The 17,212-nt window shown below is 47.2% G+C and overlaps 1 protein-coding gene across 1 annotated transcript in view; it reads left to right on the plus strand.

The window, feature by feature from the left end:
- The window catches only part of ELAVL1 (ELAV like RNA binding protein 1), an 88,668-nt gene that overhangs the window by 25,494 nt on the left and 45,962 nt on the right, over positions 1-17,212 (plus strand). The window contains exon 2 of the mRNA XM_074978104.1: positions 12,892-13,075. Within this exon, the coding sequence (XP_074834205.1) occupies positions 12,904-13,075 (172 nt within the window). The 5' untranslated portion in view covers positions 12,892-12,903. The remainder of the gene's footprint in view (positions 1-12,891; positions 13,076-17,212) is intronic.

The following is a 17,212-nucleotide window of genomic DNA, read 5'->3' on the forward strand; positions in this document are numbered from 1 at the left end:
ATGGCTGCAGACAGAATCCGCTCCGGCTCTAAATCCTGAGACAGATAAAATAGTTGTTTTTACTTGTTAGCTCGTTGTTCTTACTATTATACAAAAAAAGAGAATTAAAAAAAAAATACAAAATAGTAGGAGAGAAGGGGAGCAGACAAAGAAGGCTGGTTAAGCTGTCCGCTACCCTGAAGGCCGTGAATGTTGTTTGGGTTGTAGAACGCACTGATTAGCAGCTAAGTGCCCTATTAACAGTAAAGACTCACGGCAATGTCTTGCTCGGGGTTTAAGAAGTGTGAGTCATGCTGCGAGGCTATGCCGGCCTCTGATGGGCATAGTAAGTGCACTCGCTGCTTGGGGGTAGTCTCATGTTACCCAGAATTGTTCACACTGCTCTAAGCTTACAGCCAGGGCCAGGAAGGACAGAGGTGAAGCTCAAAATGATCTTGTTTGATAAGGCCCTTCAGCCTGAGCCTCCGGAGAAGCCTTCCACAGAAGGGCCCCCTGGGTTGCATAAAAGGAAGGTGGCTTCTTTGACCCCCTCTGTGCAAAAGAAGAGGAAAAACTTGCCGGCTCGATCCTTGCTGGCGGTTTCAGCGAGCAGGACAAGCGGAACGCAGAGCCCTGAGCTGCGGGCTGATGAAAGTGGCAGCGCAGTCGCGCACGTGGCCGGGGCTGGGCCTCCAGCTATTCAGCAGTCAGCACTGAGGGTGCCGCGGGCGCCAGCGTGGCAAGCACCGGAATTGGCGGCGCCACCTCACGTGGCACCGGCTCTCGGTGCCAATGGTGCAGGGGCACCCAGCACAGGGCCCGGCGATGCCGGAGGAAGCTACCCGTGCGGCACCGCTTATGACGGTACCAAGTGCGGCACCTACAGCAGGGCTGAGATCCCCGGCAGGGGAGGGGGCAGCGCCCACCCTGCCAGGGTGGGGGAAAGCTAGAGCCAAAACCCGGCACCTCAGCCCATTTCCAGGCAGGGCTGCGATGCCGTTATCACCCAGGCGCGCCCCCCCCCCCCCCCCCCCCCTCTCCCCAAGATACACACGCCGCGTCGCAGGGCAGCAACTCCACCGGCCTGTTTCAGACCTCCCTCTCTGTTCCTCCAACCACCTTCGCCCTTTTTGGGCATGGATCCCTATGAGTACTATCACATACCAGCTTCATCATTATCGATGTCGTCACGGAGATCCTGCTCTCCCAGACATCACGGCTACACACTCCGATTGTGGTCCAGATCTCCATCACCGGGCCCTTGTCCATGTTGTTATGGCCATCCTCATCATACTGAACACCGACATCGGAGGTCTAGATCCAGGGGCAGATCCGCTCCCACTCCTCGCCAATACCCGCGTGTGTACACTCGCTCTGGGAGAAGAATGCAGCTGTCCCAAGGGGAATTCGGTCCAGAGACCCGAGACTTCCCTTCACAGCCCACGAGGGAGCAAGCATACCAGCGAACTCAGGAGCCAGAGGACTTGGGGGAGGTTTATCCTAGCGGCTCCTCCTCATCCTCCCCAGATGAGGCAGTTGTCCCCGGGGATGTCTCCCCTCTGGATGACCTTAAACAATTCCAAGAGCTGTTCAAAAGAGTAGCATACACGCAGGACATTCAAATAGCAGAGGTGCAGGAGAAGCATCATCAAACTCCTGAAAAATTTGAGACCCCCGGCTTCATCTAAAATCGCTATTCCACTGGACGAAGACATTATGGAGTCAGCCACTAACATATGGCAGACTCCGGCCTCTATTCCGCTTACAAATAAAAGGGCAGATAAGAAATACTTCATCCCAGCCAAGGGCATAGAATTCCTGTTTAGCCGCCCACAGCCCAATTCTTTGGTGGTCGAATCGTCCCAGCAGAGGTCGAAGATGCCTCAGTACAAATCGGGGGTCAGATAAAGATGCTAAGAAATTAGAGCTGTTCGGCAGGAAGGTCTGCTCCTCCTCTACCTTATTACTGAGAGTGGCAAACTACGCGGCACATTCCTCAAACCATAACTTTGACAACTACTTTAGACTTACCTCTCTCATGGATTCCCTCCCGGAGGACAAGAAGCCGGTGTTAAAGGCGATCGTCCAGGAGGGCTACGTGGTCTCGCGAACGGGAGTTCAGATTGCCCTGGATGTGGCGGACACAGCGGCACGCTCAACAGCCGCAGCAGTGGTAATGTGTAGGGAGTCCTAGCTCCAGACGTCTGGTATCCCCGGAGATCTACAGGCGAAGATCGTGGATCTTCCCTTCGACAAGCAAAAGCTGTTTGCAGAATCAACCGACTTGGTCCTACACTCTCTAGCAAAGATTCGAGGGCCACACTTAAGACCGTGGGTATCTACACTCCTCCATACAAGAAAAAAATCCTATCCTCAGCAAAGGCACTACGCTTACCAACCACAATGCGCACAATATCAGCGAGGCTATGACCAAGGGCGCCATCAACAGCAGCAACAGTACAGGGCCCCTAGGCGATGTTCTCAACAAAGTCGCACAACCTCAGGGCAAGTCCAGAGGCAGCAAGTTTGATGGCTATGTCAAGGACTCCACTGTCAACACCATCATTCAATGCCACTCTCACCTCGTGTTCCATCATCGCCTCAAACCATTCCACTCCCAATGGCAAAATATTACAACAGACAAATGGCTGCTGGAAACTATAGCCACAGGTTACACGATCCCCTTCCAGTCACTACCACCGACGAAACCTCCCACCCAGCCTCTTCTCAGGGACCCTTCTCATGAGGCAAGGCTGAAGCAGGAGGTAGATCACCTCATGTTCATAGGGGTGGTGGAAAGAGTACCAGAACAATTCCAAGGGAAAGGTACTCATGATACTTGCTAACAGAGAAGAAAACAGGAGGCTGGAGGCCGATTTTGGACCTTCAGGGCCTCAACAGACACTTGCATAAGCAGTGCTTCTGGATGATTACAGTTGCTTCCATACTTACGGCACTGGACGATGGAGACTGGTTTGCAGCCCTCGACTTACAAGACGCGTACTTTCAAATAACAATCCACCCGGCACACAGACACTTCCTCCACTTCACGGTCGGCGGGGAGCATTTCCAATACAGGGTTCTTCCTTTTGGCCTATTCTCAGCACCCAGAGTCTTTACCAAAACCCTGGCAGTGGTATCAGCTTACCTGCACAGGCAGGGCATGTTTATTTTTCCATACCTGGACAACTGCCTACTGAAAGGGGCCTCAAAGGCAGAGGTCCTATGCATGGTACGCGTTACCGCGAACATGTTTACTTCTCTGGGCCTGGTTATCAACCTTGCAAAGTCAAAGACCGAACCCACACAAGATATAGAGTTCATAGGGGCGTGCATAAACTCTATCACATCGAGAGTATACTTGCCCGACGCCCGCTTCCACACCATCAGATCCTTGGTGCAAGTCATGATGTGCAGCCCCGCAGTGCCGATCCTAACATGCCTGCAACTGTTGGGGCACATGGCGGCCACCACGTTTGTGGTACAGAAAGCCAGGTGACACATGTGAAGCCTGCAGCATTGGCTGGTGAGCGTTTACAGACCGGCAGCCCACACCGTTCACAGGGTAGTATCGCCCACGACGGAGGTACGGAAGTCGCTCGTGTGGTGGGCAGATCCCAAGAACCTGCTAGTGGGAGTGTCCTTCCACCAACCACAAATTTCCATTTTTCTCACAACCGATGCCTCCCACATAGGATGGGGAGCGCACATTGGCAGCAAGGTGACGCAAGGGCTATGGTCCCCTGCGGAACAGACACTGCACATAAACATACTGGAGCTCAGAGCAGCGTTCAATGCGTGTAGACATTTTCGGAACTACCTGCACGGCAAAGTAGTCAGGATCAGTACCAACAATACCTCCACCATGTTCTACATCAATCGACAAGGAGGGGCACGGTCCCGTGCGCTATGTGCAGAAGCAGTCCGATTGTGGAATTGGTGCATTGCCAACAACATAATGTTGAAAGCTTCATACTTGCTGGGTGCCCACAACGTGAAGGCAGATCAACTGAGCAGGCACTTTGCGCTCACGTATGAATGGCAGATCTGCTCCGACTTGCTATGACACATATTTCACACCTGGGGGTTTCCCCAAGTCGATTTGTTGGCCACCTGACGCAACAAGAAGTGCCCTCAGTACTGCTCCAGAGCAGGAATAGGGCGGGGGTCCCTGGGGGACACCTTCATGATCTCATGGAAGGGCCCTCTACTCTACGCATTTCCCCCCACAACACTTATCTACAAGGTCCTGCAGAAAGCCAGAAGGGAGAGAGCTCGCATGATACTCAAGTTCCAACTTGGGACCGACAACAATGGTTTCCCCTGCTCCTGCACATGACAGATCATCCACCACTCCCCCTACCAGTAGTGCCAGACTTACTCACGCAGGCTCAGGGGTCCATAGTGCACCCGCGCCCTCAGGGACTCCACCTACAAGCATGGTTAATCCATGGCTCAGCGCCTTAGAGAACACGTGTATGGAGGGAGTAAGACAAGTCTTAGAGTGTAGTCGAAGGACCTCCACCAGGAGGACTTACAAACAGAAATGGACACGCTTTACCGCCTGGTGCCCTGCCGAACAGTTAGCTCCTCTGGACGTCCCTATAACTAATTCTGGAATACCTGCTGGACCTCAAATGAGACGGGCTCTCTCTATCCTCGCTAAAAGTCCACCTCGCAGCTATATCAGCTTTTCGGCACAAAGAGGAAGGGCCCACCGTATTCACCCATCCTATCGTCACAAGGTTCTTGAAGGGGCTGGTTAAACCTGTACCCTCCTGGAAAACCACTACCACCGTTGTGGAGTTTGGACTTTGGTACTCCACACGCTATCAGGACCACCCTTCAAACCATTAGCCATGGTACTCCTCCGACTACTTACCATGAAAACAACCTTCCTTCTTGCGATTTATGTCAGCCCCCAGGGTGAGCAAGCTCGCAGCAGTGATGGCAACGCTGCCCTGCACAGTATCCTCAAAGGAGGCGGTGATCTTATGGTTACACCCAGCCTTCATTCCGAAAGTTTCCTCGGAGTTCCACATTAACGAACCAATAGTGTTACCCTCGTTTTACCCGAAGCCTCACAGCTCCAGCAAGGAGGTGCGCCTGCACCTCCTAGATGTGAGGAGGGCGTTGGCGTTTTACATAGACAGAGCTAAGCCCTTACGGAAAACGGACAGGCTTCTGGTGTCTCCCGCTCCCAGGTCGAAAGGGGAAGGCCTCTCTTCCCAGAGAATTTCAAACCACATTGTGTCCTGTATAAAACTGTGCTACGAGCTTCGAAAGACCCCTTTGCTAGCCCCGCCCAGGGCTCACTCCACCAGAGTGGTGGCAGCGTCAACGGCCTTCTTCAAGGGAATCGCATTGAAAGACATTTGCAGAGCGGCGACTTGGTCATCCTACGACACCTTCGCCAAGCATTATGCCCTGCATCGGGTGTTGGATGAGGATACCCGTCTGTCGACAGCTGTCCTCTCAAGGGCAAGCTGCACATGAATCGAGTACCCACCTCCTTATTTGGGGTTACTGCTGGGTAGTCGCCTAGTGTGGAGCACCCACGGGGACCGCTCGAAGAAGAAAGAAGTTACTCACTTGTAGTAATGATGTTCTTCGAGACGTGTCCCCATGGGTGCTCCACTGCCTGCCCATCCTTCCCGCTTCGGATCTCTGTCCGGTGTTTTTCAGGAGTATCTGGGGTGGTTGGTCAAGGAACTGGCGGGGACTGGATCGCACACATGACCAAAGGCTCGCAAGGGAGCGGTGCACATCGGCGCATGCGCAATCCAGTGGAAACTACTAGAAGAATTCCGATCTGCGGCGCCAGGCGAGCCCGACACCTACTGTGGAGCACCCACGGGGACACGTCTCGAAGAACCATCGTTACTACAAGTGAGTAACTTCTCTTTACCATGGATAGATGGGTTTTAGACATCTTCGCTCAGGGATATAGTGTCCCTTTACTCTGTCCCTCCAAGAATTCTCCCCCAACCACCCTTACTTATCTCTCTTAAGGGACCCTTCCCACAAGACTGTACCGCGTGTCGAGGTGCAACACCTCTTAGAAATCGGAGCCAAAGAACAAGTTCCGAAACAACATCAAGGGAAAGGATTTTATTCAAATTACTTCCTAACAGAGAAGAAAATGGGCTTGGAGACCCATTTGAGATCTACAGTGGTTGAACAAATATATTCACAAACAGCGTTTCAAAATGACCACACGACAGTCTATAATCCCTGCATTGGACAAGAGGGACTGGTTTGCTGCCCTCAACTTTCAAGATGCTTGCTTCCACGTCCCCATTCACCCCAGTTGCACACATTTCTTATGCTTCATCCTCAGATCACAACATTATCAGTAGAGTCCTCCCCTTCGGGCTCTCAACAGTCTCCAGCGTATTCACCAAGATTCTGGCACCAGTGGAGTATCACCATATTCCGGTATCTCAATAATTGTCTCCTTTGAGGCCCTTCGCAAGACTCCACAAGAGCCATGGTACAATTCATGAGACAGCTCCTACCTACAATCTCTAGGTTTCCTCATCAACATTGCCAAATCAGCTGTGGAACCTACCACAAGTATCAACTTCATAGGAGCTCAACTTGACTCATCAATGCTAAGAGGCTATATTGCACCTTAGCATCAGCCCTACAGTTCCTGTTTTTACATGCATTCACCTCCTCGGCCATATAGCAGCCACTACTTATGTTGTCCCAAATGCCCAACTACATTTTCACTGCCTTCAGCACTGGCTGTCAGTGTATATACCCCTGCCAGACATCACATTCACAGACAGGTGGTAGTACCTCTGGTGGACCCAAGAATGAAACATACTAGTAGGGGTCCCAATTGACTTGACTGTTAACCAGCTCACCAAATTACAGTAGAGGTGTTGCTACTCAGGTGGAGAGTATATTTCCAGCAGTATCATGTCCAAGGTCAGTGGACCAAGGACAAACAGACACATCAGTCTTCTCAAGGTACGTGTTGTCTTCAATGCTTGCAAGCACTTTCTCCTGCATATCCAGGGCAAGACTGTCCTAATCCTTATGGACGATACCATGATGATTTATATCAGTTGTCGGAGAGGGGCCTGGTCAAAATCGCTTTGTGCAGAGTCCATAAAATTATGGTATTGGTGTATTGAGCACAACATCATTGTTGTGGCATACCTGCTGGGCAGGAATAATGCACTTGCTTGTAGACTCCCTCAGTTGCCATTTTTTCCCTAGACCACGAATGGAGGCTCCACCACGAAGTGACCCAACCTTTTTTCCAGATATGGGTCACCCAGCTGTAGATTTCCTTTCAACGCCAGAGAACTCCAAATGCAGCCGGTGTTGTTTGAGAGCAGGCAATGGCCACAAATCTCTGGGAGATGCCTTTCTCCTCTCTTGAAATACTCGCCTCCTATATGCCTTGCCAAACATTTCTCTGATTGCTAGAGTCATCAGGAAAATTCAGACAGAGCATGAATCATCCTCATATCTCCAGCATGGCCCAGGCAGTTCTGGTTCCCCTTACTTTCTCATCTGTCTCTTCCCAGCAGTCAGGATTTACTTTTTCACAACAGGGGTGCCCATGTTCCACCCTAGACCACATACCCTACATCTTACTGCCTGTTTTCTTTGTGGCTCTCAGAAGATGCACACTACTGCTCCAAACAAGTGAGAGATGTGCTGTTACAAAGCAGACAAGAAGCAGTATGCAAAACTTACTCTAAAAGTGGAAACCGCTTCGCTTCTCATCCAGATCTTCTGCACAGGGTGTACAACCCCCGAAAGCCCCATTGCGCATGGTCTTTAACTACCTTCTTTACCTGAAAGATAGTTACCTGTGACTGTCTTCACTCCGAATCCACATAGTGGTGATTAGTCTTCCATCCAAGGGTAGAAGGTTTCTTGGTATTCACCCATCCAATTGTAAAGAGATTCTGGAAAGGCCTTCAGAATAACATCCCTCCATGCAAACCTATACCTCTGGCTTGGGGTTTGGAACTGATCCTTCATACCTTAATGGAACCACCATTTGAGTCAATGGCCACATGTTCTCTGCTCCTAGTGATAACATCCGCTCAGAGTGAGCAAAACAGCTGCTTTGACTGACTCTCCACTGCAATTGTCCACAAACACAATGGTCCTATGACCCCATCCTTCATTTTTACTGACAAGCATGCTCTCAAATCCGCCTTCCTACCTTTTTGCCCTAAGCCTCACACAGCCCATACGGATGCCTAACTTCACACAGTAGACGTTGAGGGCCATATCCTTCTACATAGACAGGGGACAAGGTTCTTTACAATTTTCTAAACGCTATTCTTATCCATCAAAGGGATTACATCTGTCATCCTAACTTATATCTGCATTCATACTGCAATATTATTCCATTCAAAATAAACCTCTTCCAGTAACTCCTAGAGCACATTCTACAGGATAAGTAGCAACATCAACAGCCTTCCTAAAGGGAGTGCCGTTACAGGACGTATGTCATGTAGCCGTGTGGTCTCTAACCACATGTTCATGGCGTAATGTGCAGTACAGTCTTGCACAGACCAAGATATATGTGCACTGACTTCAGTAGTTGCACCAAATCAAAACTCCCCTTTGATTAGGGGGTACTGCTCTACAGTCACTTACTGGGGCGCACCCAGGGGGACAGCGCTTGAAGAAGATGAAGTTACTCACTTTTTTTGGTAATAGTGTTTCTTTGAGGATGTGTGTTTCCCCATGGGTACTTCACATCCCACCCTCCTCCCCTCTGCTCGGTGCAGTATACATAGTTAGGGCATCAGTGAAGTAAATGAGTAGAGAGTGGGACTGTGCACAGGATCCCTACTGGTGCGAACAGTGTGTCCTGGGATTGTGCATGTGCAGCCCCACTGAGTGCCATTTGGAAAATCTTCATGCTGTGGTGCTGGGTGAGACCAGTACCTACCGTGGAGCACCCAGGGGGCAAACATCTCAAAGAATCACCATTACTGGTCAGTTTCCCAGCTCCCACAAGCTGCAGGGGCCTGGTCCTGTGAGTGATGGGCAGCAGGGAACCAGGTGCAACAACACCAGTCAGCCTCTAGAGGCTAATGAATACAATTCAAAGACAAGGTACTTCCACACTAGCCTTCGTTCAAACTTGATGCTACACCCACACAATTCCCATGGTATTATACTATCCATGTTAGTGCTCCCTAAATTGAGCTGATGGTATTTACAGTGGAGAAAGTCACTTAACTTTGAATTCAAGGCAGTTAGCTCGATTAGGTCATCTTGTAGTGTACATGTAGTCCTAGTCTGATTGGTATAATAGAGGCCATAGAAGTTGTCCAAAGTAGGACCTAAGAGACCTAGTAGATGAACATCTATTTTTTGCTGTAGAAATGATCACTGATAGAGAATCCATACCTTTCATAAATTGTTCCAATGTCAAATTGCTTTCACTGTTTAAAAATGTGCACTTTACTTGAAATAACTCTAACTTCTAGTCATTGGCATTCTTCACTATGAAGGTAAATGCAGAAACTATTGGTAGCCAAACCAGGAGAGTGTATGGTGACTAGTATATCTGAATTGTCATTGTGGCTAAAAGGTTAAAATGGCATCCACACTTCCAGTGCGTGATGTGAAGGTGTTGGTTGATGTCAGCTGGTGGTTAATAGTGTAAAGTGCATGATACGTGTATTGTTGTTTGTGGTGCTGTTTGTCAGTGGAGGCTGAATGGAAAGCTAATCTACTATTTACTGTCAAGGTACATGGATTACATGGTGACAAATGTAACAATTTTTAATTTGTAATGTGAAGATGTTCAGGTACGGTAGTTAGTTTGTTTGGAGCATGGCAGAAATATGGGGGTGGGAAATTTTTCCTTTTGCATGCTTTACAAAGTGTAGTGTGTTTTCACATTTTACTTTAATTCAGAATTTTTTGATATTACAGTGCTTTTAACACTTGCAAATTTCCTGAAAATTGTTGGTGGTACACACTTCCATTTATAACTTCAGTTTAGCCCAGAGTATGGCATTTTGTTAGATGTTAATTATGTATGCTGGAAAGGTTCTTTTTATAATAAGGAACGCTTTTATCTCTCTTGGTGGTCACTCAGTATGTAGGGCACCTTCATGTCGCACTACTATTTGTGAATCCATTGGTGGCTGACCAGCCTGATTCTAGAGCTGCCGTGCTTAATCACAGAAGGGGCAAGTGCTGGTAGTGGTTGGAGGGGAATGTTTTTTGTCAGTTCGTTTTTAATGGCAAATCCTACTCCATGAATTTCTTTTGCTGCCTTTTGGGGTTCCTTTCCAGAAAAATGTGTACCCTTCACCTTCTTCTCTTAGGTGGGGTTCTTCTGGTCCACATGTTTCTGCTAGGGCAGCGATATCCATTTGAATCATCACAGGTGATAATTGCTGTGCATTTTTTGGTCCTCTCAATGTCTGGGATGTCCATTAGAGTCCGAATATTCCATGTTCCAAAGTTGACTGTTCGGTTTCAACCACGTGGAGGTGAACCCCCTGGACATGGTTATCCAGTTGGGGGATTAAGGTGAACTATGTTTAGAACACCTTTCTAGCCCCCTCCACTTGTGGGGTGAGCAGAGTGGATCCTAAATCGGGCTCGCTCAGTTGCGGATGCAGCATCGGGACTGTTCTGCCACCTCAGTCATCAAAACAGAACGACTGATACAGATGCGCTGGTTCATGACTAAAAGCTTCCAGATTTCACAATGCTGCTCCCATTGCCATTTGATGTAGGGCTTGAGTTTAGGAGAGTAGTACACAGAGGAAGACAGCTGTGCGTGACTTCTTTTAACATGGGGAGGGGACTGTTGTACTGCAGCCATCACACAATTCTTGAGGGATAGAAAACTCAGGTCTAATGGCATGGAATTCATGGCAACTGGGAGTGTCCTGTCCACTGCCGCCTTCATAGCCATTGTAGCATTACCTTTGCTATCCTCCATTTGTGCTGCTGTTGAGTACTTTTAGGATCATTTTTTGTCTGGACCCTCCCCCTTGATCTTGCTGCCGCAGATGACCCTGCTGGGAGCACGAGACTCCCTGCAACATGGCTCTTGGGTTCACTGGAGAACACAAGCCAACTCACCATGACAAGGTGACTACTGGGAGAGTAGTGTGTTTTGTGTGTTTTAAATATACCTTGTACAATATGCGTGTATGGTGCTGTAAAGAAATGAGTGGGAACCAAAAGGATCTTGTTCTGCTTTGTATAACTGGTGATGGAAGTGTTTGGTAAATTGAAGAAAGAGAATTATTTTTTACAGGGAAAGATTTAATAGCGTGCTCATGGACACAAGTTTCTTTTTGAAAGATTTTTAATTGACCAGACGTCAGGTCGTGCCAGTGTAGCAATTCCTAATTGTGTTCACTAGGGACCTCCATCACTTAATCTTCTTTACATCCAGTTCTCTCTCTCTCTCTCTCTCTCTCTCTCTCTCTCGTGTGCATGCGTGCTCGTACTGAGTACTGGCATCTCAGCATCCCCAGCCATAGGATTGGTGGTGGGGGCAGGGAGCCTGGTGAGTACCAGCTCCTCTTTTTTGTGGTTGGTGTGTTTTTTTTTTTTTTTAAAATAAAAAAAAGTCAGTGTTTTCACTCATTGATGTATAGGCTGATTATTTAAAAACAAGTCTGCTCAGCAGGAGCTGTTCTGAGAAATGGGATTCTGAGTCCTAGTTCCAATTCTTCCATTGTTCCTATGCACTTCACAGCCTTCATATGTAACCGTTTTGATTAATTCCTAGTTTAGGAGCCAGGGCAGTATAATTTCCTCCACAACTGAGAGGTGGCACAAGGTCATTTCAAATAGCTCAGAAAATCAACTATTTTCTAATTTTGCAGACCAGTTGTCAGCCATTTAGCTACTTTGTTTTTGAGAATGTATGTGCCACACCTGTATGTTTGTCTGGATTTTCTGTATCCACTAGGCCCACTGTCCTCCTGAGACAGAAATTAGAACCTGGCAATCCTGATTCTCAGCATTCCTGGATAGTTATGCAAGTCACTGAAAAAGTTTGTATTGCCTGTCTTTCTGGTGTCTAGCCTACATGGAGAGTAACAGCCTAGTGGTACTGCAACTAGTCATGCATTTATCTCGGGTGGTGGAGTTGAAAGTTCTGGATTCAAGTATTGCTGATGACTTCACTTGATGAGGGGTCAGTATGAGCTCACAAGAGAACTCTGGATTTTTTGTAGATCCCCTTAAAAAGGGGGGGAGGGGAGCTTCAAAAATTATAATAAAAATCACCTCCATTAAAAGCATGCCAGAGTTGTGAAGTCAAGTCCTAAGCTCGGAAATGCCCGAACTAAGGTTCTTGTGCAACTGTAAGTTGTCTTTTTGTGTGTATATTATGAATTAGTCTTCATGTGAGCACATGCTGCCAGTTCTACAACACCCATGCATCATTCTGGGCAATGTGTAAGGGAAAGGTTTGTAAGAAAATAGCTAATAGTTAAGGCAGTGGACTCAGAACTGGCTGCTGTTTCAGTCTCTGCCACAGATTTTGTGTTTACATTGAGTGAAGCTATTATAATGTATGTAAGTAAGGGTCTGAACTCAGATTGCAAGGGCAACAGCAACTCTCGTTTGAAATACTTGTGTGTGAGATTTAGTATACATGGTAATTTACCCAAAATCTGTTCTACTTCTGTGTGATTCCTCCGCGCCCACCCCCCAATCCACTTCATCGAAGTGAGCAACTGGGGGGCTTTTCAGTGTTCCAGGCTTGTTAGCTTGAGAGAATGAAATATCCTGGAGTTTAAGACATAAAGATGTGGAGATTTGAAATAGCTATATTTCATCTTAAAGTAAAAAGCTTTCAATTGAATACAGGCAGAGAAAATTCAATTTATTTTAAAATGAAGGTGAAGATATACAACTTAATTGTGATTTTTCTCTTTGCAGATATTTTATAAAATGTCTAATGGTTATGAAGATCACATGGCTGAAGATTGCAGGGATGATATTGGTAGAACAAATTTAATTGTGAACTACCTCCCTCAGAACATGACACAGGATGAGTTACGGAGTCTATTTAGCAGTATTGGCGAAGTTGAATCTGCTAAACTTATTCGGGACAAAGTTGCAGGTACAAGTTAGTCTATAAGGAATTTTTTCTTCGTGGTAGACTGCATGCCCAAACTCTTGACTTATGTGCAATTCAAGCAGATTCACAGGAATGAAGACTAGATCATTTTAAGATTAAGAAGTAAAGTATTATATAATCAAAGCATTTCATAAATTGAGGGGCTAAATTCATCTTTTTGATTAGGTGGAAGTCATTAACATTATTTGGATGTGGTGTAAAAAGACCTATTCATCCAGTAAATTCTTCTACAATGTTAACTTGTCTTATTGCATAAGACAGGGGTAGGGAACCTTTTTTTGGGTCAGGAGCCACATAAGTGAGAAGACCCCCCCGCACACAAAAAAAAAAAAAGAAAAAAAAAAAAAAGAAAAACCTCACTGATGTAGCTCTGGAGTGAGAAATTCCACCATGGGCAGGAGGAGAAGGGGAGACTAGGGTTCAGGGCTTTCCTCAGGCCAGATTAACTCTTTTGGGTGCTCGGGGGGGGGGGTGCAAAAAGGTGGGGGTTCAGGTTGTGTGAGGGACTGCTCAGGAGCAGGTGTAGGGTCTGGGCAGGAGGGAGGGTGCAGGAGCAGGCTGAGGGTGAGGGGGTTGGACAGGAGGGAAGGAGGATGCAGGAGTGTGCTGGAGCATCAGTGTTGAGTTTAGGAGGGGGCTGAAGGAGGGTAGAGGGGACGGTACAGGAGCAGGATGTGCATGTGGCAGTCCCAGGAGGGTGGGTGAGCTGCAGCAGGGTGGAGGGGTCTGGGCAGGAGGAGGGGTGGGAGCGGACTAAGGTTGTTGGTGCTTACCTCCACATGCCTCTATCCTGGCTCTCTCCCTCGTTTGGGAAATGACAACAGCAGGAGCAAAGCCTCTCCAGGGAGCTTTTTCCTGCTTCTGCTGGGCACTGTTGCTCTTTGTCCCACCCACTCTGATTGATTGGCCAGAATTCTGGCCAATCAGAGCAGCAAGGGGAAGCCTCTCTGCAGGCAATGCTATGCTTCCATTCACCCAGGAGGGGAAGGAACAGCAGCAGCATGGAGGGCCCCCGCCCCCTCTAGTCCTCTCTGGGCAGAGCCCATGGACTGAATCTGGCCTCAGTTTGCTGCATCTGGCCCATAAGGCTCACAGCTCTCTATCACCCACCCTGCTGTGGGTTGGATGCTGGGGAGGGGAGCCCTGAGTTTCAGGATCCAGGTCCAAGCAAGCCGGAGTCCTGATCTGAGTTTTTAAAACAGGAAAAGATGACCTGCAATGTACTTGATGTATTGCTGCAGAAGAAGAGCTTACCTTAAAACTTTTCTTAGTTGAGTGCTTTATTTTGTAACCTTAACATTGTTCTAAATATCAGTGCCATTTTAAATTCCCAAGCTCTTTAAGGAATAAGGCGGGATGGGGCTCAGGGAAGGGTAATAAACACAGAACTGCTTAGACTTTTGGAACTTGGTTTGTTTTTAGAAATTCAGCAAAGGTCATCAGAGCTGTAACTCTCTTGATACACTTGTTCAGCCTTATTAGCTAATAAGATTCACCATCAGAGTTTTCATCAGTCTGCGGGTGAGGAAATAAGGTGATGTGATGTGATGCATATGCTGCAAAGCATCCCAAAAATTACAAGTTCTGCTCATCCTTGTTCAGAATCTTTCTGAGTTTAGTCTCCTCCTTCAGTAGGTGAGCTGGTAAACTTGTGGCCAAGTAGGTGTTCAGCTGATTGCCGGAGGATTAATGTTTGCCTTCAACCATGTCTAAGCATGCAGCTTACAGCCTAGTGGAATTGTTGACAGGACTTAGCAAGCTCTAGGTTTCAGAGATTCTTCTTTACTTATTCAAAATTATCTCCTCCATTCAGTAAGAATTTAAAGGTAGCCATCCTTCTGCAAGAAACCTTCAAAACTCAATTACAGATGGAAACAGCTGAATTGGAACTAATTTGCGAATTGAAAACTACACAGTTAGGCCTCTAAGGATCTGAATTGTTTAATACACTATGGAGACAGCTTCCCCTCAGTGGCTAGCCATACCTCCCCATCAGCTAATTTGAATGGTCACGGTCACTCTAACTCAGTGGTTCCCAACCTTTTCCAGGTTTGGACCCATTTTGACAATTTATGGAGACTTGGTGACCCAAGGCAATTCAAAAATGGGTGAGGTGGGGTGGGTGCAGGAAGCAGTGCAAGAACCATCTAATTTTGCACCTGAAGGCAAAAATATAAAATTCTGCTCCTTTGTGTTTATAACATTTTTCCATTAAAGGGAAACTACATTAATAAAATAGGTTTTTATTATCGTTTATTATTATACTTAATCTGTGTTGTGGTAGGGGAAAGACTCATCCTCAAGCCACTGCCCCCTTCCCCTGGCTTAAACCCCATGTTCAGAGGTTGAAGGGGCTGGTGGGGAGTTGCAGACGACAAAAAAAAACAAAAAAAAAACTGAGAAATCAGCTACATAAAGGAAGGGAGGGGACAAAAAGGGAGAAGGGGGGGAAGCAGTGAAAATTACTGCCAGAGACTAAGTGGCTTGCCTGGGGTCACTACAAATATCAGACATGGAAACAGTCTTTATGTTGTGTAAGGCAGGGCTGTTCGGATTTTTTTCCACTGGGGGCCATATGGCAATTTTTTAAATGTTCCAGGGGCTGAGCACAAAATAGTCCCAAGGCAACACACCATGACATCTAACCCCCAGCATGAACCCCCACCCCAGCGGGCATATATCCCTTGAGCAGCCCCAAACCGCCCCAGCCTTAGACACTCTCCCTCCTCCTACAGCCTCTTCATGGGGGCTGCTAGGCTGGGTGGCTCTCCCAGCCCTCCTTCTCGTAGTGGGTAACAGTCATTAAAACCAATTAACTCAAGTGTTAAGCCTTCAGCACCTAGGCATAAGGTAGTTGCTATCTCTAGTGGTAAATCTGTTGGACTCTATGGTGCTACATGACTCCTCATTGTTTTTGCAGATACAAACTAGCATGCTTATTTTTGAGACTTCTACCCCATATAGTTAGTTAAGGCCTATTTGCACATCAATTCTGACTTATCCCCATAAGTAAAAAGTAATATTTTTGCAGCATGTCAGTTCAGCTAGAGCAAAACATGTAAAATTTTGTGCAATAGGTGGATATTAGAAAATACACCTGTGAGAATAGGTGATGAGTGGAAGTTTTTGTAAAGGGAATTCATCCCTTACCAATCTACTAGAATTTTTGAGGGCATCAATTAACCTGTGGATAAGGGAGATCTAGTGAATATAGTATACTTGAATTTCCAGAAAGCCTTTGACAAAGTGTTTCACCAAAGCCTCTTACACAGAATAAGCTGTCCTGGGATAAGAGGACAAGATCTCTCATGGGTTGGTAACTGGGTAAAAGATAGGAGACCTAGAGCAGGAATAACTCGTCAATTTTCAGAATGGGTAGAGGTGACTAGTGGCGTCCTCCAGGGGTCTGTTCTGACACCAGTGATCAACCTATTCATAAATGTTCTGGGAGAAGTAGTAAGGTGGCAACATTTGCAGATAGCAAAAAAAAAAAATTACTCAAATATTTAAGTCTCAAGCAGACTGAAGAGCTGCAAAAGAGCTCTCAACAATGGGTGCTGGGTAACAGAATGGCAGGTGAAATTAAATGTTGATAAATGAAAAATAATGTACATGGGATAAATTAACAGTTCTTCCAGGGTCCCTGTGGGTGCTCCACCTTTAGGTGCGCCAGCATTGCTGCACCCACGGACTGATGACTTGTGTGTAGGAGTTGTCATCCTCCCAACCCCGAGCTGCCTGCACAGAGGGTACGGGCATTTGACACCTATGACCTTTGCTGCGCATGCATAGACATAGAGTCCTGCAGTTCTTCTCCATTCACAGCTCTGATCCGGGAAACAAAGATGATATAAAAGAAATCAAAGGCAAAACAGCTATTTTAAACGAGGAACAAGCAGTTAACAAGGGAAAGCCGCAGAGGTGGTTTTTCCCAAGCAGCTGTAGCTGTTTTCAGCCACTGCACACCATAGCACAGCTCTTATCAGTTTCACTCATGCCCGGCTTGTCTGGTTTAAAAAAAGTGCTCTGCTTGTGGCCTCTCCATTTCAGTTTGACAGCCACTCTCTCAGTATATGGTGTCTGGGTCAGCACTGCAACACAGACAGCTGCCCACACCGT

Source organism: Carettochelys insculpta, chromosome 27 (genome assembly GCF_033958435.1).
Source record: "Carettochelys insculpta isolate YL-2023 chromosome 27, ASM3395843v1, whole genome shotgun sequence".
Classification (NCBI taxonomy): Eukaryota; Metazoa; Chordata; order Testudines; family Carettochelyidae; genus Carettochelys; species Carettochelys insculpta.